This window comes from Aythya fuligula, chromosome 2 (assembly GCF_009819795.1).
Source record: "Aythya fuligula isolate bAytFul2 chromosome 2, bAytFul2.pri, whole genome shotgun sequence".
NCBI classification, from domain to species: Eukaryota; Metazoa; Chordata; class Aves; order Anseriformes; family Anatidae; genus Aythya; species Aythya fuligula.
The window spans coordinates 10,965,990-10,989,675 of NC_045560.1; the positions used below are offsets into that span (position 1 = coordinate 10,965,990).

Here is a 23,686-nt window from a genome sequence, read left to right on the forward strand (position 1 = left end):
CTGCCCACCACGCTGGGTCCCTCTGCAGATGGTCAGCAGCCATCTGTGAGTAAACAAGTGAAACAATGACAATCTCAGACCGGTTCTCAGTGGAGATGGATCCGCATCGATAAAACTGCCTGTACTAGTAGTGCACTCGTTGCCTGTTTGTATGGTGAGATGCAGGGTTTGGGAGAGCTGTAATAAATCAGTTACTGCCGCTGGGCTGCAACTCCATCAGCAAAGAATAGTCTGCACAGTTGATAAAGCCTTTCTGAATATTAGATTCATTTAAAGAAGGAAAAGAAATGGAAATTCACTGAAAATATTTACCGTGAAAGAGATGTTTAAATCTCCTTTCAGTACTTACTTTTCCTGACTCCATCAGGGGCAAACTATGTGGAGATCCTCTTTCTACTAAACGAACTCTGTAAAACACATGTAAAAATAATATGCATAATACATGGCTGCATTTATTTGATTTCCATTAACATTTATTTCTAAAAGGAAGGGTTGATGGCTGCAGAGATTAATGCTATTTTTGGAACAGATGAAGCTTATATCCTCTAGAACATACTCAGGCCCAATATTTAATCTTAGTCAAGACTTATGGCTGGGAAAATAATGAAAAAAAGATGTGCATGAACATTTGCCTATATATTAAAGTCTTCCAATGTAATTGGTGCCTTTTATTTATTTTTGATAGACTTTTGTAAATGGCATTCCAAGCAGAAAATTATTCACAACAAAAGGGATCTGAAATATTGATTTCCCACAAGAACATCATAAAAGTCAGGGCACAGAAACAAAAGCATGCGAGCTGAGTGAGCAACCACATTCCACGAGTAGCTAATAGTTAAAATCAAAGTCATTCCTAAACAGCTCATAACCAGGCTTCAGCATGAAGTCTGCTTTAGCACTCTTATAATTATTTTCAATTGTCTGTGTTTGATAAAGATTTTATTAACAAAAAAATAAAATATCAAATGAAAAATGTTACTACTGCCGAGGTCAGACCCTTTCTGGGTGTGACTCTCTGGTCTGCTCTCTTCCTTTCTTAGGTAACTCATTTCCCCACTAAAGGAACAGCAACGGCAGCCCTCCTGGGGTGGCAGGATGGTCTGGAAGGAAATTCCTCATTTAACATTAGAAAAATACTCAGCAGGTTAGAATGAAAGAGTCTGTCAGGTCCTAAAATGGCTGATTGGCTCAGCCAGTAGATGGCAAATAAGTTTTTGGTAACATCTAGGCATTCCTGTATCCTCAGGGAGGTAACCTGAAAGCTCTAGCAGCCCATGAAACCTTAAACTTCCCACTCCTGCACGTTTTCATAATCTGCTTAATGGATCTAAATCTGTGCTTCCATCAAATGAGCAGTTCTTACACCTTTCCTCCCCTCAACTGTTTGAATATGAAGAAAAAAAAACCTGAGATACCAAAACCAAATCAAACCAAACAAATAAGAAATTAAAAAAAAAAAAAAAAAAAAGAAGAAGAAATGTCAGTAGAAGACAGGGCACAGGCAGGCATAGCTAGGAGTAGATGTGTGGAAAACTGGATCCAGTTAATGTGATCACAAACCTGTACTCAGTTAGGAGCAGTCAGGATACATCTTTTTTGGGCTGTTTTGCCATCTTTTTATAGCTGGAGTACTGCAGCACTCCGTTTGGGGAAGGAGGGATGAGACACAGAGACCTCGGCTAAAGGTCCCTATGGGGAAGAAGCTTTAGCAATTTCAGCCCCTAAACATAAAGGAGATGGAGAAAGATGTTCTTTTTTTATTATTATTCCTTTTTTTTTCTTTTTTTTTACTATTTCTTTGCTCCAAAAGTTATCTAAAAGCTGTGATTGTCAAGGTCAAGGCAGGAACAGTGAACAGTGTTTTATCTGCAGTGCTGGGAAGTCTCTCAGCCTTGATGGATGGGGCAGGGCACATCACTGTGAACAGTTTCTCCCACTAAAAACATGAGTTCCCAGCAACAACCCAAGTTCCCAGCAATTTCAGAGCACTTTTCTAACTAATCTTGAGATGAAATGGATGCAAAGTGCCCTACAAGGGGTGCTGCCTGGAGCAGCCATGGTTAGGCAGCTGCAGCCTGACCTGCTCTCCTGAAGGTGCACGCACGGACCCCCTTCCATGCTCTGCCGACAAAAGTCCCAGCTGGAGCCAGAAGCTGTTGGGCTGCTGTGGGTCAGCAGAAACCCAGGAGCTCCACTATAAGGTGTACATGCATGGCTTAAGTCATGCTACTCTATAAAGGACATGTCTACATAAGGCACACTTGAAATGCTGTTCAAAAGGCCAGCCAAATCATAGGTGTTTGGGAGTATGCAACAAATGGTTTGAAAATAACTCAATGCATGTTGGGAAAAAATCAAATATTGCAAGAAGCAGTTGTTAATTAATGCCTACATTTCTGCCTTTGTATATATATATTTTCTGTAAAATCTCTATTAGTGCAGAAAAAAAACAAACACCTTTAACTGAACTCTTTCAAGCAACTGACATCTCTGGTTTTCAGATCTGTAGTTACAGAAACGTGGCTGTTCCTAGAAGAACTAGTCACCATCCCAGACACTTGGTACCTCCTTTAACAGAGTTACTTCATTCATTATTTACCAAGGTTTGATAAATAGATTTGATTTTAAAAAAGAGACAATTAAAAAAAAAAAAAAAAAGCCATATGAAGTGGTAAAAAGGATGGTGTAATCAATGTCAGGGAGTACTTTATTTGAATTTGAGATTGGTTTAAAAATAATTCCATTTTGATATCAGGAGCAAAAACACTCTGGGGCAGGAAAAGTATATCTTAGAGCTGTCCAGTTTTGTAGGGATTCTGCTGGCCTTTGCTCCCTTTCTGGCATCAACGATGTGCTGCTGAATTCCAGGCCTTGTAGGAATCACATACAATAAAGCATGTATAACAAAGCTATACATTTAAAAACCAGTGAGTGACTACTGGAAATGGATCAGCCTTCATAATTCTGACCATCTCTTTCCCCTGTCCTTTCAGCATCTGTGCCTCCCACCTTGTTGTTATTGCTAGCACACTCTTCTAGCTCCCTTCTCCAGCTATTTCCTTTAACCTCGTCTGAATTTTAGCACATGAAGATCCAGAAGGTGCAATTTCTCAGTTTCCAATTCTGTTAAAACTCTCCCACTATGTGCTTTCCTCCTCGTATCCCCACAGAAATATCACAGCAGTGCACTAAACATAGAAGCATTTCTTGGAGGTTTTCTGCTAGGGCTCTGGTAGTGCTCAAGAACTCAGACTCCATTTTAAAAAGCTTTGGCTAAGCTCACAATACATTTGGGAGCATGCTGTTAAACCTCTAACAGCTCTGAAATAATAAAAGATATTTTGCCACAGAGAGATTCAAAAAAAAATAGAAGTGCAACATTAGATTCTGATGTTACTGTCTCCTATGTGCATACTTAATTTTAAGTGCATAATAGTCTTACTAACTCTATGGGGACTAGTACAGTGAATAAATTATGGACATTATGCAATAGTTTTTTAAAATTAGTTTTGCTCTGTCTCATCTTAAAATAATTCAATTGTTCCCACTCCTCTCCCTGGAGATTTCCATTTTTGCACTGACAAACAGACAGCAGAGATGACTGAGAACTTCTTCACCTCCCCTCCCTCCCGAGTGGCACCAAGCCTGCCTGGTGGGCAAGAGGCAGAGCCTAGGGCTCCTCAGACCCAGGAGAAATACCACCTCTGAATCACACAGGTGATGCTGGCAAAGGAGCTCAGGGCTCCTTATGACACCGCTTCTCAAAATTTAGAGTTCACAAATAATCATAATGAGCTCCCAGGCATCAGAGCTGCAGGAAGGGCAAGTCCCGTTTCTCTGCAGTGCTCCAGCTGGTGAAAAAAAGTCTCTTACAAAGTGAGTGTAGAGCCTTCCCACTGCTTCCTACTGCCTTCAAGTCACGCTGGGAAGGGCAGAAGAGAAGATGGCAGCAGAGCCAGCCTGGGCAAAGAGCCCAAAAATCAAGTGGATGGGATGAAAATGCTGCCCTTGGGCCTGAAAGCTAGTTTTGCACCTTCTGGTGGTTTGCAGCCAAGCTGAGAGGGAAAATATAAATGAGTGACCAAATGCAGGGAAAATGCGGGCTTTCTCTCCCACCTAAATGTCTCACTGGGGAGGAGAGGCAAAAGATGTTTAAGAATCGTTGGACTGTTACAAAGCGATAAGCAATGATGATGCACAATTAATCTGTTGTATTTATATAGTAGGGTAGGAGAGAGTGTAATTATTAAAATTTTCTTCTCTGCTACCTAAGAATTAGTCCTTTTTTCTAAAAAATAAGAACCTGTAACCGGCGATGTGCAGTTGAGAAAGCTTCTTATGTTTCAAAGCCCAGCTAATGGGATTTAATATGAAAGGCAGCTATAACATTAATATGTGCTTAGGTTTTTTTCTTGTTCAATTTAATATATTGGATGGATTTCATCTCCTCGACTCTTACTATAGAAAACTAGGACTGAAATCTGACTTCAGAATGAAAACTGGCAAGCTATAACCAACTGGCACTGTAATAATCGTGTAATGAAGGGGATACAGAAATACAGTAACAATGTCTTTCTGCCTAACTATTTACATAAAGCTGCAAATTTTGTTTTCTATTTGGTGACAAAAGTTCTCCAAAATATGCTTCACAGCTTATTGGTATTCTCTTTAATCAACGAGTTTGTCAGCAGAGCTATTAAAGAGTGCTTTGCGAATCAGGAGTCTGGAGCGCGCAGCGTGGTAGTAACCAACATCACAATGCCAAAACTGGGAAAACCTTCAAGCAGGGCTGTGTTACTGCACTGAGAGAGACTTCGGGCTCTGTGATTCTAATAGAGATGGAAAGAAACTATTAGGTCATCCAAGTCTTGCTCCCTGCCAAAAAAAGACTGTTCCCTGCAGTGCACTTACGAGTGCTTTGTCTACTCCGGTTTCAGTATTTCGAATGATAGGGCTTCTTCCACTTCCCCTCAGAATTTACTTCTCAGCTGAATGTATTTTATAGTCAAGAACCTTTTTATTGCCCTGTTTGGCATGAACTTTTTCTATCTTCCTCTTGGTATTTCTATCTGGCTCCCCACATACAGTTCAAAAGATTTTTCCACTTTTCTTGTTAAATATTTCAGCTACGGAGCTTGCCTTCCAAACAAACACTTGGCAAAACCCCACATCTTGAACTTTTATCTCTCCTTTAGAGCCATTCCCACAAGTCAATCCATAGTAACTGCCCTACACCTCCTTGCCAGTGTGCCAACATCTGCTGTTATCCAGCCTCGTGCAGTAGCACAGCATCTTCCATCACCACCAGATCTCATCTCCCTGCCTAGCCTACCAACCCTGAATTTGTCTTCTCCCTCTTACCTCGAGTGGTCTGTTCTCACACCATGCTGCCTTGCAGTCATGCCAGCTTGGCAGTCCAGCTTTTTGGTTTCATTAACATTACCTATTCTGCAGGTATTTTACTTTTTTTCAGTAGCTGACTTGGAATGTTGTCATGCTTGAAAAACTTCAGCAACAAAAACTAAAGGAAACCAGGTACGATACGATGTAAGTACAGCCTAACACATATTGAAAATACACTGAATATATAAAAATATTGATATGTGTCTCCTAGGCCCTTTCCTTGGCCACAGCCTTTCTGTGGCAGGAAGACACAGCTGACGGGCTCCTTGGTTTCATTCCAGCCTTATTCCTTAAAATTTCTTGCTGATTGTCATCTTATCTTAGAAATTGAGGTTGTGGGGAAAAAGTGGATATTTTCTTATCATGCAAGAAATTGATGTTTAGAAATTTTTATGTACTGAACTGGAACAAAGAGGTGAAACATGAAGCCAAGTTGTAAACTGAAGCTGAAAAAAATGCTGCAGGTCAAAAAAAGAGGTTACTTGAGTTTAGTTTTTCAGTATTTTCTTTTAAGTTAAGTCTCCAAACTAAAAATGTTTTAATAATCATCATGAGCAAAAATTCAAAAGTTAAAGGAGGGTATTTTGACCATTTTGAAAATTTTACCTTTTTTTTCTTAAGTTGTAAAAGGTCTGTCAAAACTGACTTTTCCAATTTCAACAAAATGGTCTTTCCTGGTGGAAAAAAAACTCTTACTTCATCAGAAATTTTAACCGAAACCTAATTTAGCATTTGATGTCAGAGGGCATGCACTTTTGTGTAGCTATATCCCATAACCCAGCTGTGATTTAAATGGCCCTGTATTAATGCCATTATCAACACCTTTCAGACACATACCACTACCTAAAAGAAGTCTTTGACACTCAAGACTTTCAGTGCATCTTCTCTTTTTGCAAACAATAACATATTTTTACACAAACTATTCCAGAATTCACACGTCAATGAGCTCATTCTACCCTAAAATGAAAATATCGATCCAAGAAGAAGATAAGCTCTGCCTGTCAAGGTGAAATACCCTGTTCAAATAGCCAGATCAGAGAAGTAGGAAGATGGCACAGCTGAACACTTTGGCTGAAGGGAAAATCTAGATAATGAAGACTTTCCCTGCATCATCCTGGTTTCCTCAAAGCACTTTTCTTCTCATTGCATGACAAATTCAGATAACAGATAAAAGACAACAGAGAGTGAAAAGGGGAGTTTTGGGGTTTAGGCAAACTTTATCCAACAAGATGAACAACCATTAAATCTTCTGTATGTCTAGGACATATTTTAATCCTGTTAATTTTATAATCAACAAGTTCAGTTAAAAATTGGCACTAATGCACTTCCATTATTGTAAAGACTTTATTCACTGTAAATCTAAATTGTACTTCATGTCCCAAACTCCCTGAGGTCAAAAGCAAACCAGTTCCTATCCTTGGCTGAACAAAGAAGCAGAGAAGGTTACACAAGGACCTAAGACAATGCAAAAAGCTGTAAAGCAACAAATGTATGAATGTAATGAATAAAAAGCTGTAAAGCAGAATGAGGTAGGAACTCAGGTTCAGGAAATGAGCATTCTAAATTTTGGAGATTAAAAAAAAAAGTAATAGTCATTTTATCATAAATGGCTATGGGAATATGCAAAAATAAATTTCATATTTATGTCTGTTTTTAGCTTTAAGGTACTGAAAAATGTTCAGATTTTATTATATGGGCATCACATTCAATTTGTTTAACTTCATAGATTGTGTAAAGCATAATGCACAACTATTTAAAGTCAGTGCAGTGGACTGGGACTGAAGAATCCCACCTGCCCCCTGGCTCTATCTCACACCTGTCATGCCCCAGCAGGCAAAACATCGCATTTCTCTGTGCTTCAGGTTCATATCTGCAAACACAGGCATAATGCTGCTCTTAGCTTTTATCTTTTTATTTAGATTACAAGCCTCCCACGACACGTTGTTTATTGCTAATTGTTTTTATGGCACTTTTCATAATCACAGTTGTGAGCTGATGACTCTGTTTGATACAAAGCGCTTTTCTTATTTTGTAATGTTTTGTCTTCCCAGTTCTAACTGGGAAAAAAAGACCCCACACATAGGGAAAACTTTAATTCTAACAAATTTGTGACCTTAAAATTTTTTCATGGAATAGAATTACCCTATTTATTGTTAACAAATGATGGAAATAATTTTATCTTCCCCCATGCAATGTTATATCCTTCATTTACACAGCATTTTGAAAAGTGAAATTTCTGAAATCAAGTCCTCCCTGATAAGGCTTCTTTATCTTGCTACAAGCTTCAGGATTCACACCACCAGCTGACTCATGGAGCGGGCACCCTGCATTTCTGGGGAAGAATGTGCAAGAAGTTCCCTCTCCTTACCTACCACCAGAGACATTTCCAGTGCAAGAAGTTCAACATGTGGAGACACTTCTTTAGTGGAATTAAAACCACAGATGAACAGTCTGAAGAAAAGGCAGTAGTGCAATGTGCTGCAGTGCCACATGCACCTGAAGTCACTGGAGAGGGACCATCCTCACAGGAGGCTCACTGGGAACCCTGGCTGAGCTGCACAAGACTCTTCACATAAATAAGCTCATCATCTGCAAACAGATGCTTCTAGGATATAAAATCTTCAGGAGGATATGTGAGACTTGAAGCAGTATATTAAGAGCTATTGAATACAGCCATTTGTAAGGATATTGCATCTCTAACAAAGTTAGAGAGGGATCATTATATAAATATAGGACGTTTTTACTGTTTTTCTGAGTTCTCCTTCCCACACCCGAGTCATTCAGCATTCATACAGCCACAGACTGCTGACAACAGGAGCCAAAGGAGTGCCTGAGGCTAGCAAAGCTGGAGTGGGTCACAAAGGTGACAGAGCCCAATTCCCAGGGGTAACCACCAGCATGGCACCCACTGCTGAATTATTCATGGCAAATGACTGTCAGTGCGTGGGAGAGCAAAAGCCCTGTCTGTCCTCCTGCAAAGGCTGGCAAGAGAAGGAGAGAAAGAAAACACGGATAGAAAGCACTTAGGAAGCTACATCTCTTATGTACTTCTCTCATATACATCTCTTAGAGCGTACTGCAGCTAGGTCTGCAGAACTTAAAAGGCTTGCTCCAAATTTTACATCTATTCATTAAGCATTTTTCCCTCCAAAGCAGTTGTTTCTGTTGTGAAATGTACTCTAAGGCTGCAGTATGGGAAAGCAGCACTTTTTCCTCTATTGCCCAAGCAGTAAATGTGCTCTAGGTCAATGACTTTTTAATGAATCAGTGTTTAGTGGTCCATTAGATCACGGAATCACAGAATGGCTGAGGTTGGAAGGGACCTCTGAAGATCATCTAGTCCATCCCTCCCGCTGAGCAGGATCAGCTAGAGCACTGTGCAGGATGGCATCCAGGTGGGTTTTGAATATCTCCAGAGAAGGAGGCTCCACAGCCCCTCTGGGCAACCTGTGCCAGTGCTCTGTCATCCTCACAGTAAAGAAGTGCCCCCCATATTCAGCCAGAACTTCCTGTATATCCCACAATGAGGAAAACAAAGCAAAATATGCTTCAGAATACACTATCTGTGAAAATCAAATACAAAGTACGTGCTATCTTTAAAAAAAGTAGAAGAATGAAAATGCCATTTTTTGGGAAGACTTTCCTGTATGTGTATGGCTAGACTCACAGCAAACTCCAAGAGGAAGAAAGAGAGAAGTATGGCTTTTAGGAAAGGAAGTGGAAGAATTTTTAACAAATACTTCTCAGAAAGGTAACCTGCCACCTTGTTTTATCAATTCCCAGCCTCCAAGACTGAAACAGACCTGGAACACCAACAGAAGCTTGCTATGTGCTGAAATGAGCAATCCCTTTTTTTAGGTAGCATCAGATATTCTTCAGGAATAAAAACGGTTTAATAAACTGGAATTATTGGACAGTTCAAAAATGGTTTGTGAAAACAAAAACCGAACATTTTCCACCTAGTTGTACTGTTTATGTTTGAAAAATGACATGCAAATGGCATGTGCAAACAATTATGTAAATGTACAAGTGCAATACACCTACTTTCCTGGAAAGCTAAGACTTTTTGTCTTCTCTTTGTACGTGTTTGACATGTACATGTCTTGGTACACGTTACAGTATTCCCCAGCCCCTCCATGGAAATATAACTGGAATTTCTCCATTTATAGTTAAGGTATTCTATGCCACATCTTCTTTCAAAATCCACCAGTAGAGCCAAACCTTATTGTCCTATTCCACTAAAAAGCTAATATTCTGTTCTCTTGAAAAAGACTTGATGAAATTAAAAATAGACTCAAGGGAGCAAATACCTCAAGGGCCTGTCCTTAGGGAGCACAGAAATTTCTTTGTAGGACTCCCATCTAGTTGAGCCTCATAACTCAGCCTGACTGGGACAAGGAGGGTGGCTCCCATCTGAAAGTTAATGGCTGTTTGTCCCTTTCTCCCGCCCTGCAACTGAAGACTATTTATGCCTGGGACCGAGACATCTTTCAAAGCTCTTAAAAGAGGTGTATTTACAATTTTTGTTATAACTCTGGATTCTCTTTTATAAATAGTGCAATCCCTTAGACAATGTTCTAGACAGTTCAGTTACCCAGGTCATTAGCTGATTTCCAAATCACCGCCTAGTTGGCGACACAGAGGCTGAGCAAGGCTCTTGGTTCATCCCTTGGTGCAGGCAGCAACTGCAAGAGAGGACCTTTCCTCCAAGTCAGGCACACCAGGACTTTTCCTCTAAGTCAGAAGTTGAAGTTTTGCTATTAAACACATCATCCAGAATGAGCTTTTCTTTCTGGGAGACTTGTTTCCCAGAGATCAGAAAGAGTGCCAACAAGATTTTTGAGACAGAAACAAAATATAATGCCACTAAAAAGCCAAGGCTGGATTTTCTCCTGAGCAAATACGTGAAGAACAAGGAAGGTTTTGCCAGTACCATGACAGACAGCTTAAACTCTCTAATGAAATTCTACAAGTTAATGGGCAAAATGCCTAAAAGCCATACACTTCTACAAAGAATCCTCAAAATCAAACTGTATCACAGCTTAGCCTACTTAGAACTTGGAGGGTTTATTTTAAAGACCTCAGCCCTTCCTCCTTTAAAATGGAGAGCTAATTCTACTGACTTTACAGGGGTGAAGGCTTTTCATTTCTCTATGACAATCTGTTTCTGTGATAATAGGAAGAAAAAAAAGAGAAAACAAAACAAAACAGCTACAGGAACAGACAATCTTAAAAAAAGTATAGGTAATGTGTGACGCTTTAATTTTGGAATTAAAGTTACCTGTACCAGAAGATCCCTGAAGCTCAGGATGACTGGAATGGCACTGCTGGAGGTGGCACTTGACACGACAATTCGTAAAAGAGCTTATTGCTTAAAAGTACTGATGCTTTTCTGAGGCCAGTGATTTGCGAGGTTGGCGTTTTGAACAGTTCCCCAGGTATCTAGCACTTCAAACCTCAACACACTTTACACACGGTACCTACTCAATCACAGTGTAAGGCAAAGGTGGTGAAGTGTCAAAAGGGACAGCAATAGATCCGTATTACCCCTTCAGATCTCACACAGAGTCAATAATTGAGGACTGGGATTTTCTGTAACCTGCAAATGGATTCTGTGCACGGTAAGCCATTACAGGAGCTGGGAAAGGCACTGCTCCCCAGAGCGTCAGGGAACAATTTTCCAGGTTTCTTTTCTGTAGCCATTGGTAGATTGCTTTCAAGTATGATTAATCAATTAATGCTTCACAAAGGTAACTATTTTATTGTCACTTGCCATTAGCATGTCCCTTTCTGACATGTTTCCCCCCAGTCTCTTTTCTCTACTACGTGACCATAAAATGGTTCCCCTCCATGCTGTGACTGTGCTACAGAGCACGGCTGTGGCTGTAGCTCAGATAATTTAGCTAAGTAGCTCTTTTGTCTGGTAACCCTATAATAAGAGTATTTTTCAAGGTAGATGGAAAAGAAGTGCTTGAAAATTAGAAAAAAGCTCCCGTGGTTTTGTTGCTTGGTATTACTCAAAACAATGTATCCACAACACGAAAGTTTCAATAAAATAGAGTGCAGAATGATAAACAATTGACAGGCAGGATAAAAGGCTATTTTTCTTTTCCTGCATGAAGTCTGAACTGCTGGAATACATTAAAATGAAGCCAAAGCCTTAACTGATTTCCTTTGACAGAGCCTGTATTTGAGACTGGGCTCAGTGTATAAGCAATCTATAATAATAAATCCTGTAATAAGTAACTGTTTTCACATATCTTTGAAACACTACCACTGTTCTTTTATTTTCTTGGGGAACGAGACTCAGAATTTCCATCCTCAGAAATCACCATTCTCAGGGGAACAATGTCTCCCAGCAAAGCTGACAGAAGTTCAGAGCTCTTTGAACACCCCAGAAGACCACAATGAAAAATCAGATTTAGCACAGCATATAAATACATTCCTAAGACATCAAGTCTGCTAATAACTTAAGTAATACAGGGAGCAGTTATTTTTAATTTTGGAAAGATTCACTAATTTACATAATTCCCAAAAGATGACTATGACCCCATACGAAGACAAGACACCTATTTTTACAGACCTACTAACTGCTTGTTTAACAAATACAGTGGGAAATCAGACTAAAACAGTTTGTTTTAATGATGGAATAGGAATATTTCAGCGAAAGGTTTTGGATGCCACATCCCACATCACGAATACCTGCCAGAATAAAAAATGAGTAACTTGAACCAACATACATCCCACTGCCTCTACCTGGCCACATCCCACAGCTGGAGTTGGCTCCCTGTTTGGCGCCAGCTGTCTCACTGTGTCTGTGACCATGAAACCATCCAAGCAGCTCACCATTACATCCAGCTCAAAGGGAAATGGAGTAAACCACAAAAGGGTTTAATAATTCAATTCTTCTTACTGCACTGAAAAGAAGCAGCCAGACTAAACTTGATGAAATTAGAATAATTCAAATGATCATTTAATGCGACTATTGCTTCACTAAAAGGAATACTGGAATTTAAAGACAGGATCAGAAGGATACGAGTGGTAAGGATGCCTGCATTTATGAAAATAGAGATAGAATCCAAAAAAAACCCAAAAACAAACAAACAAACAAACAACAAACAAACAAACAAAAAAAAAAAAAAAAAGAAAAAAGAATACTGTTTATTAGCACTGACAAAGTGTTCGTTCTCGCTCATTTTTGGTACAAAATGTGGCTATAGTCCAATAATCAGCCTAAATGCAACTTGTAGCCAAAGTAAGAGAAAGCTGTCCAAGTGCATGTTAAATCTTAATACTGAAATCATTATAAATACATACACAACTTGATCAGTGGCTCTCTCCCCACTAGAAGTCTCTGATTGACCTCCAGTCCATCAGAGCTCACAAATTGTCACTACTGAAAAAGGAGACTGGGGATATTTTTGCCTGATTTTGGGGGTAGTGACAGACTGAACTGAATTTGTTTGCTTTTTCCTTTTTATTCTTTTAAAACAAACTCTGATATCAATGTAGGTCCTTCCTGTTCTTCACTTTAGGCAGGACAATGATTTTCATAATTTTGTTTTCTGTGTTGATAAGGTTTTGCTACAGGAAACAGTATCAGGATGCAAAGGGATCTTTATCTTTACAGCGGCTGCAGGAAATTTCAGTTTTAGATCAACAGTCTCCTTCAGGCATCATTGGATGATCCTTCAGCCCACTAATTTATGAGGAAATCTTCTATACTACATTTTAAATACAGAAATGCAGAAAAAAAAATGATTTTCCTATATTAAAATTTGGGAAAAAAATTCAAAGCAGTCAAAATATCTCATTTCAACATTTTTCATGATGCTTCACTTCTTATTCACACCAACTCAGTTTCAAATTTAAGGCCATTCCAAAATTTAAACTAGCAGGCTAAATCAGTTACATTTTGAAAACAGTTTTGAATGATTTAATGATAAGTATCTTTTAGAATATATGCAACTATACTGAAACTTTTGAAAATCTAGCCTGACATCCTGAAGAGCATTTAAAAAATAGGTTTTTCCCTGTCTATGTGAAAGGAAGATTTATTTTGGAACACACATGAGGTCTAGTCTCAGTTTGATGAAATGGCCATTTTTTCCAATTAAATTATTTTTCTACTAGGATATGACTTGCATTTAAATTTGTTATGTTGTACATTTTTAACCTTACACACATGTAGATATTGTTTTAAAGCATCCTCAATAAAAGGGATGCTTGGGCTTGAAATGTCCATCTTTAGTGCCATAAAAGCGTGGAAATGTTAAAAACTGTACATCTTTCAAGTATGTGGTATTCTGGTACAATGAGAAAGGAATCTCTGTCTCTTCTTCCAAGCACTTCTCAGCTTTTAGCATATTTAGGTATCTTGTGTTTAACCACCTGAAAAGCTTTCTGAGGAGAACATGACTGGTCCAAAATGATGATGGAGGGATCTGAAAACCAGGGGAGTTCAGACAAATGTGAAAAGAATATATTTGTTCTATTTACTTATTTATTTATTTATTTATTTATTTTTATTTTTTAATACTAAGTTGTTTTCCCAGAAGCATTGGCAGAGAACTGCAGTCAATGGCATGGCAGGGTGCTGATACCTGGAGCTTTGTTGCATGCACACGGGCATGTTTACATGACCTGGGCTGCACAGTGAACAAGCTATTGGGCCAGCGCAGCCTGCCAAGAGGCCAGCTCATGCACAGGGAAGCATTAAACCACCTACATGTATTTTGCTTTTTGGAGTTAACCTCTCCAGTAGTGCAGGGACGTATAAGTCACCTGCTGCTAATTTGGGGGTCTTCTCTTGTGTTGTTGTTTAGTTTGTTTTTAATTATTATTGTTATTGTTATTATTTTTGTGTTAAGTGGCATAGGTGGGACAAGTCTGTCTTTACTTCTCACTTCTTTCTGACTCTTTACTTCTGGTGACACTGATTTTTAGAAGACGAATAGAATGATATTGAAGCATTTTGCTCTTGGGGGTGATGCTTCAATATCATCCTCCTGCTGTTAAGATGTTACTCAGTTTCCCAGACAGGTGTCTAATGCCATCTGGTGCTTGGGCCATCTGATTAGTGCTAGCCAATACAACAGGCAAGGCTGATGGAGTAGCTGTATCACCTAAAATTCCACTGGATGATCACTGTTAGGCAATTCAATGCTTTTTCTAGTACCACAACTGATGCCTGCTAATGACTGAGTGGTTGCACCCCTTGGCATCAGCTTCCTGAATCTCCGTGTGAACCCAGTCTCTTCCCTGATCTGGCAGTACTATGGCTAGAGCTCTAGGAACCCAGCAGCTAAACCTGTGGGCTGGGGGCTAAAACACACACACAGGCAGATTCAAAAGGTGTTTGAGAACCTCTAAACTAGCCCAAGAAATAAACCATCAGAATCCAGTGCAAGCTGGGAGGAAATGTCTAGTCTGATTGACCAAGCAGCTCTAGATCTCTGTCCAGATTGTACATGGCACAGGTATTTTGATCTAAACTGTTATCAAACAATGATATTTTGATAAGCTGTCAAAGCTACTTTTGCAGTAACTAGAAAGCATTATTATGCCAAAAAAAAAAAAAAAAAAAAAAAAAAAAAAAAGAATGATGTTCAGTCTTTCAGTCTTTTTCAAATTCTGGAGAATATCCTTCAAAATAGAAAATAGAAAAAAATCCCTCACATTAAGTGTACAGTGTAGTTTTTCCATATTGTTGGGAGACTGGCTGACCTGCAAAGACGCAGTTGGTTGTTACTGTACACTCTCACGGCTACATGAAGCAATCTTTCAGTTGCTGCTAAGTGATAGTGACATTCGGTTCCACTAAAATGGTTAAAAACAGCAAGTGTGAAGAGACTGTGCCAAATAAAGTTGTTTTGTCTCCTAATTTATGACCCATGGATCTAATTCTAAGTTCCACAGGATTGAGTAAATGAGGCACAGCTTTAATCCATCAAATTAAAATCTACATTACCACAATGTGAGAAGGCAACTCCAAAGTTCATCTTTCATGTTCTGTAGATCTAGTCACTAAATATAAAATAACACACTGCAAAGTCTGGTCTTGATAATGATGCCTACTTCTCAATGACATGGTAAGGCAAGGAAATAGTATACTCATGCCACATACAGCTTTTACGAAGCGTGATCTTATTTTCCTTATATAAAGATTTACAAATGTATTTTTATTATTTATAATTATTACTATAAAACTGTAAATATTAATTTATCTTTACAAATACATGTTTCTATATATATTCCTTCCAGTAAATATTACATAAATTTACTTCTCCTCTAAGAAAAATTAATATATATATATATATATTTGCTTTATTCTTTTCTGTCTATAGACACAACTTCATCTCTCTCTCCTGCACTTGAATGATGCTTACGGATATACGCCTACATTGTGTCAACTTAACTTCAACCTTTTTAGAGCTATGAAGTTAGTTCAAACACTACGGGCAAATAAGTCTCACCTTAATGCTTCTATTAAAAAATAAACATTTGGTTTAAGTTAGTTGTTTAGGTTTCCTTCCTCATCAATGCAGAAAGAATGGTACCTTAACTGCAATTCACCCCACGCTGATGCTTGCCTGAGATGTCTGTGTTACACCAGTGTTGTGTGTCCTTTTTCACCGACTGCAGAAGAAGCCTAACAGACTGCTTTAGACTGGATGAGATTTATCCTGTTCAGTGTTTGTTCTGCTCTTACAGAAAAAATTGCTCCACTCCTCACACCCTTCTTACAAAATAAATCATTCAGCTTCTCAAGTAAATCCCCTTTCTTTGGTGCACTGCAGAGATGATAGGCTCATGCAATGATAACGTCAGGACCTTTTTGTTCCCTGGGCTGAGTGTGAGCATGTCTACACTGTACCGTAGTTGCTGGGCCAGGTAGTCCAAGTTTTCTGAGGCCAGGTTATGCAGGCAGCAGTATCGCAAAGGACAGATCAAACCTGAGTATTACTGTTGGCAATATAGCGTGCAAAAGGAAGAGAGAAATGTTGAGAGTGTCAAGTATCTTACAGGTCCTTTCTTCCACCTGCCATACTCCATGTCCTGTAAGAAGACGCCTGTATTTGTATTTTACTTAACTATGCTATGTTCCCTTTATAATTAATGGAAAGAAGCCCACAATTTTGAGTCCAATTAGTATTTCCTTAAGCTGAAAACTTACAAGAAATCAGGTAAATCACATCCTAAAACTTCCCATTTGCCTTTTCACTAAAGAGGGTCTAGGCAGGCAGCTCTGAGCTAGATGTCTCTGCACGTGCAGGACAAATCCCTGTCCCTCTTCAGCCCTGCACTGCGACAGAGGGATATATATGGAAGACTTGCTGAGCAGGTCCAAACTATATGTACCTAACAGACTGAAGGTCATGCTCATTTTAGAATTTATGTGTTGTCCAGAAATACGAACCTGTTATGACTAGCATTTATGAAGTGCTGGGAAATGCGGGGGGTGATGTGGGCAGAGGCCAGCACTGCCTTGAGGTTGGTACCCTGCAAGCTGACCCAGTCACTTTAATAGAGCTAAAGTCAATATTTGCCTAAGGTGAACACATTCTCTGCTGTTAAGCTTTTATGAAGGAGAGGAGGGAAAAAAGAGCAAAAAAGAATAAGAAGCCCCATTTGGATAATGATTTTTTATGGCACCAGGAGTGGTGAACACTGTCAACTAAATGTTCACCTCTTCCAGAGTTAACAGAAAACTTTCTGTTTTGTTAAAAGAAAATTTTACAAAGAGATTACCTGCTAGCTTTTTGACTACCGTATTGGAAAACTGAAACATGTGCATGGGTACTTTCTAAAATTACACATTAAATTACAAGTTTCCTTCCATCCAGAAGATTTCATTAACTCCTTACAAAAACTACATGTAGATTTTAGTTGTCACTTGTTGTATGAGTATTTAACATTAAATGTAAAACCAGAAAACATCCAATGACAAAGAATGTGGTTGCTCACAATGGCCAAAGTTGATAATCCTTCACAGTCTTACAGCATTAAGAATTACAGCAAAATCTCCCCATCGTCTCCTTGCTGGCCTTGCCCAACAAGAAGAAACACCTCTGTGAAGCCAACAGGCCCAACAGGGCTCCATTTCTTAGGGACTGGCTAGGCTGTCCCACCAGAAATAAGTGTCACGAAGCCCTGAAAAGCTGGGAATCTTGTTAGTGAACAGACTTGCTATACCTGATGCTTCAGCTTTATCAATGGTAACATTCATTAATTAACCAACTAATAGAAGTAACTTCTTCTGCTTGCAGGCAGGAGTTATCACAAATTATTTATGAGGATTAAAAAGGTTTTCAGAGTGAGGTGTGATGACTTTTTTGCTAGAAACTCTTAAGTGTGTTTGATATAGAAGAAAAAGGTGGTTCCGACCTGTCATGCCTCAGTGCCCTCATATCAACATAGACTGTGGTTGGATCCGGTCCAGATGTTCCCTGTAAACAACAACATCAGCTAATCAGAACCTGAAGGCTGGGAGGAGAAAAGAGATTTACCCCCCGAATAACTGAACATTCATTTCACTGCTAATTATACTAATCAAACGACAAGTTATATTTAAGCTGTTCATCAAACAAAGCTCAGCTTTACAGAGTCAGCTTTACAGAGCACCTGGAAACATACCTACCGTCAGGCACGTGTTACCTTGTGGTTGGAAAACGCATCAAGCGGCCATACCATTTAACCAAACACATGTCAACAGAGGTTTTATTTGCTACAAAAGGCCAAGTATTCAGCATGTGGATACATACAAAAATGTTAAACACATTTTGCCATAGAAAGGAATGCAGAAACGGCAAGAGGAGACATAGTTTAATGGCAGAAGCACATGGTCAGGAATGTGAAGCATGGTTTACTGAGAATCTTCCACACATGCAACAGAGAATATATTTGAAGCTAAAGATATTAAAGGTAGCACGCATGACACGAACCAGTGTGGACTGAAGATCTATAAGCAATTATTCTGTTCCTTTTCGGTCTTCCACTGTATAATTTAAAGCCTCATTTTATGTCATAATATTTAGTTACTTGAACAATAGTAGGCTAATTCGAGTTTCCTTTTATGCAGAGATGATAGAGTCTTTTAGGCCTTTCCACCCACAGCTTTGCTGCAGACTTGTAACCTGCTATGATTTTCCCTTATCCAAGACTTCAAACTCATCACTACAGAACATCATTGGAATTTTCAGTGCTGTAGTCTAAGGCTCTTTTCTCTGCTGCATAGTTCATATCGCTGCTAAACAGAAAGCTAGAAGAAAAACACAACTTCATTTCTGAACACTGGAACTTTGGAAAACTTTTTTTTTCTTCTTTTTTTTCAGCAGATAAATTCACCTAGCCTAGGTAGTGTACAAGTGCAGGAACTCCTTTATCAGTTATTTAGATCTTAAGTATTTAAAACAGCAGACAGCATCAATTCCCAGTGATTTCTGTTCTGTTTGGGATATATTAGGGTACAATTCTTCACATTAAGTATGTCTGGGGATAAATTTTGTGTTTCTGCAATGCTGGCCAGTAGCTCCATGATTCATTTAGCACTAAAAAGTGTGACAGAATTCAATGAATACATAATTTTGTATCTAAAGGGGAAAAGAGCTACCAGTACTGATTGATACTTACTGTACAGACACTGATAGTGACCCACCACCAGAGGAGAAAAAGAGTAATAGAGCTGCACATGCATGTTAGCCTCTTTAGCTTGTTATACACAATACAAGATACAATATCCTCTCTAGCTAGTAACGACACGATTTTGAGTCTACTAGTAAACTCAGCAGTGTAACAGACTAGTGCTGAGCGGAGAGCTTATTTCAAATATATGCAATGTTAAAAACAAAAAACGAGAAAAAAATTGTTTATTTTTTAAAAATAAAACTAAACTTGAATTGGATTATAAAATAATGAAAATCAAAGACAATCACTATGGTATTTGTTATTTTCAGTGTGAATGAAAGAGTTACAACAGACAACTAATATTTGATGAAACCTGCATCCAGATAAAGCTATAATGGACTTGTATATAATTTCATAGGATCTGAAAATCCCCAAATCTCCAGACTCAATTTCTAGTCTGTCCCACTGTTGGAAGCTGATAGGTGGGTATTGAGGGAACATGAAAATCCCCTACCTGCTCGGCCAGCTTCCCCAGCCTGTGAGGCTATAGCAGCAGGAATAGCAGGGATGAGGGAGAGAAGGAAAGAAGGTAACACAAGACGAAAATAATAGTAAAAAATGGGAATGAAGGGTGGGAGAAAAAAAAAAGAGGAGAATGCAAAAAGCAGGGAGTAAAATAAAAAGAAAAACAATGTCAAATACAGGAATCTTACAAATTAACCATTATACCATTAAAGGTTAAAAAAAGTAAAAAATGAGGTGTCAACATTTTAGTAGAGCAACAGAAGAGACAGCTGTAGACTGCTAACCTTGGACAAACAGACTTAAATGGTTTTAGGACACTACAGACAATGTTGTTAGTGGAAAACATGTGTCTAGCATACTGATTTTTTATTTTTTGGTGAATAAGTCAGTAAACATTATGGCCCTGCTATTTTAATGCACATCCATTGAGACAGGGGTTCCAAGTCTGCCATTTCACTACTAGAAGTTTGTAAGCGATGTCCTGTGGAAACCATAAGTAAGCTCTCTTCTGGGAAAAAAATAATTAGTATACAATGGAGAAAAGAGAATGATACTTACAACTTGTTTCATACAGATTAACCTGCTCCTAGAGTGAAATAAAATTAAGGCTTCTTGCACAATCTAATTACTATAAGACCATAACTAAATGGCGTAACTTCATAGTTCAGTAACTCTTCATTCTTAGTCCATTTTCTACTATAAACAATGTAATACTTATATAGAACAGTAAAATTAAATACTAACAGAAACCCATCAGTTCTCCACCACGATCGATAATGCAGTGAAGAGACAAAACACAGTCATGACTAGTCCTAAACTGCTACCGTCATGTTGAATTCCTAACCCCAGATGGTTGCTGCAGGATTTAACCCTACAACTTGTGAAAAGCAGCAGCTCTGAGAGCACTGCTGTTTCACATCCCTTTTGCCAAACTTCTGAACCCCAGCAAAGTTAAAAACCACAGGAAGCTGCCACAGCAGCATATAAAAATAGGTAAATTTTGGATGTGGGGGAAGATGAAGCTTTTTAAGAAATAGGATGGATCTGCTTCTTACACTGCTACCCAAAAATAGAAATCTTACTAATAACCTAGGTTGAACACTGCAGTGTAACTGCAACAAAGCAGGGGAGTTGATGAAATTCATCAGTTATATAATTCATTGCTTGTGACTATACTGCAGGTCCAGAGAGGTCTTCAAGTGTCTGAGCCTCGTACTGATTTTATCTAAGGCACTAACAAACAGCAGTTGAGGTCTCAGCATTGTTTTAAAGAAGCAAGATCTTATCCAAGACCTGAGTGACTGACTCAATTTGTCTGTGCACATTTATTTTGTGAGATAGAGATGGAGCACATCTGTAACACTGGTAACAGGAAAACCACAACATAACCTCTGTTGTGTCTGATACTTAGTGAGGACAAGTGTTCAAGGAAACAAAATGGGCTAAAAGCATATTCTGCCTGAAAACTCATACATCATCAGTCACATCCTTTGGAATAAATAAATGTCTTGCCCACAGGATGCCACCAGGGAACCATGCGGGGCCGATGCAAATCTCTGCAACATGCCAGGCATTTATTCTCTGAGAAAACTTTGCAGGTCAAAACTGCACCAAGAACCACCATAACAATTAGGAGAGATGACACTGTGCCAGCACTCAGCCTGCACCTAATCTCCACTGCAGTTAAAGGCCCAGCTATGTGCTCTCCTCTCCTTCCCTCCCCAAAGTTAAAAACCATCTACCTGGCAAACAGAAGTCTGAAGAATTTAAAAATAACTGTTTTGTTTCATTTCGTTTTGTTGTCTAGGGCTGTGGCTTCAATGTTTATACTTCTGAGCCTACTCCTGCTCCAGTGATGCTTTTTTGATGTACATTTAACAGTTTCACATATGCAAGCACAGCAGCTGGAGCTGTGAAAAGAACTTCAGAGCATGACTCATAGTAAAGGTGGGAAAACAGAATCTGACAGAGCTCACCCAGAGCTGCAGCACAGTGCAAAGTGTGAATCATACACAGGGGGTATGGTCGCCTGCTGCACTCTTCTCATAGCAAACTCTTACTACTTTTAATATGGGGAGTCCTCAAAGAAGTGCAATCTATCACTAAGGATAAGGTAACATTATCTTTAACCCTTAAATTTACTGCCAAAGTTCCCTTTGCTAGACTGTGACGGAGGGATTCATTTCATAGTTTCAGTCGTTAGAGAAGCAAGTGTGCAGTGTAAGGCAGGAAGTATCTCCAGATGGTGATGAATCCCAAGATGGGCACCTGAGATCAGATGAATGACACCGTCCTTGGAACCATTTCTTTATCTCTACTATTGATGGACAATAGATAACTAACTTAGTCCTAGTGTCTAACTTCAATGTGAATTAAGTGAAGCCAGATGAATCCTGCTCCCTTGCTCTAGCTTGCACATTTTCAGGGATAGCTAAGGAAAATGAATCAAAGTTTATCCTCAACTGAAATTACATAGCAGGTTGAATAAAATTCTACTATTCATTTTGAGTGTTTAAATAGAAATTAGCTAAAATCCTAGAAAACCATCTGTGCTGTTGTAAGAAAGGGGCTACTTTTTGTATCTATTTCTCTCTTTATCTCTTGAGAATGCAAAGATGCTAGCTAATGAGAATTAGAATATGCTGGATGCCATCTTTTCATCTCAGAAATAGCTGGACAATTATCGGCGACTGTACAGTCATAGAAGGTCAGACATTAATGGTATTTAAGTCCCTAAAGATGGAGAAAATTATTTATTTTCAAAAGCATACCTCTAAAAATCTAGTCCAAAGAGATTACATCAAAAGACACATAGCACATTTGCTCTAAATTTGAGAGGAAATGAATACAAATGACAGAACATTAGTCTGTCAGTGATCCTAATCCTGAAATTATGATTCATTTGGTAGGCTAAAACTCTTTTGTACCAAAGAGATTATCATAATGATTTCCTTTGCAAAGTAATCTTTAATAAAAGGTCAAATTCTGCTGTGAAGTTGTATACACATACACACAGACACATCTCTTCTTCAAACAGCAGTGGAAAACAGTGAAAGCTTTTTGAAAAATCAGTATATTTTCCCCTTGGAACACCTGAACCTTAATTTAACCAAAAAAAAAAAAAAAAGAATTTAAAAAGGTATCAAAAATCACATCCAGTTTGCATTAGAGGTAGTCCGTGGAGAAGAAATCCTGGACAGGCTTTTTGCTGGTACGGGGCTGCAGCTGAACAGTGAGATGTGTTTAGAAAAGCGATAAAATAGATAAGATAGATATAAGATTTAGAATGACACTAGAATAGGCTGGATCACAGTTGTTGCTGTGAAAGATGGTGTCCCAGGAAACACACACTGACCTCACAGACTATGTAACTTGAAAGAAAAAATGGAAAGACAAATGCTATCGACTCAAACATGTTTAGAAGTATTTTTATGCAATGTGAAGCGTACAGAAATCGTGACCAATTTCTGGAACATACTGGAGACAATGTTAATTTAAGGAATGTAGTTGACCAAGGATTAAAATTCATTCTGCTCCTCAGCCCAGAAAACAGAATAACCCACAAGCTACTCTGGAGTATCACTAGCCATAATCTTCCAGAACATTTGGAAAAAGCACTCAGTCTAATTCAGCATTCAGTCTTTGGCAGTGCCTACTACCAGATGCTTCAAAGGATGCAATCCTGTATCTTTATATTCTCTGTCAAAATGACATGTTTTATGGTAATGCTCATGAGCATTATTACATCTGTAGTTATATTTCAACCCCCTGTAGAACTTGCCAAACTACTCCTGGCTTAAAATGCTTCAAAAAGCATTCTACTTGGAAGGGTAATGTTACCAAATATAGACTGTTCCAAAATGGCTTTTTTTTTTTTTTTAATTCTAGCCACACCGTTCTTTAAATTATATATGGCTTTTAGTTTGTCCTGTGAATTGAAATGTAAAATCTTAGTACAAGTAAATGAAGCCTGGCACTAAGCTATATGATCAGCCAGGCTGTTAATCACCTTGCACCAGGATCTCATTGTGTGCTGTTCTTAAATTCATAGCCAGTATTATCAATAGCATTCCTTCAGAGAGTTATCCAATTTTACAGTTTGTTCCAATATGCTTCTCCCACCCTCTTTTTT

General features: G+C 38.7%; 1 protein-coding gene across 5 annotated transcripts in view; it reads right to left on the reverse strand.

Annotated features, from left to right (window-relative positions):
* DIP2C (disco interacting protein 2 homolog C) overlaps window positions 1-23,686 on the reverse strand; it is a 307,964-nt gene that overhangs the window by 9,047 nt on the left and 275,231 nt on the right. For 3 of the 5 annotated variants that reach the window (XM_032181493.1, XM_032181495.1, XM_032181497.1), the window contains 3 exons: window positions 19,544-19,573; window positions 17,791-17,852; window positions 350-407 (listed from right to left, as the gene is read on the reverse strand). In XM_032181493.1, coding sequence (XP_032037384.1) covers window positions 350-407; window positions 17,791-17,852; window positions 19,544-19,573 — 150 coding nt within the window. The remainder of the gene's footprint in view (window positions 1-349; window positions 408-17,790; window positions 17,853-19,543; window positions 19,574-23,686) is intronic. The other 2 variants (XM_032181494.1, XM_032181496.1) reach the window with 1 other exon arrangement.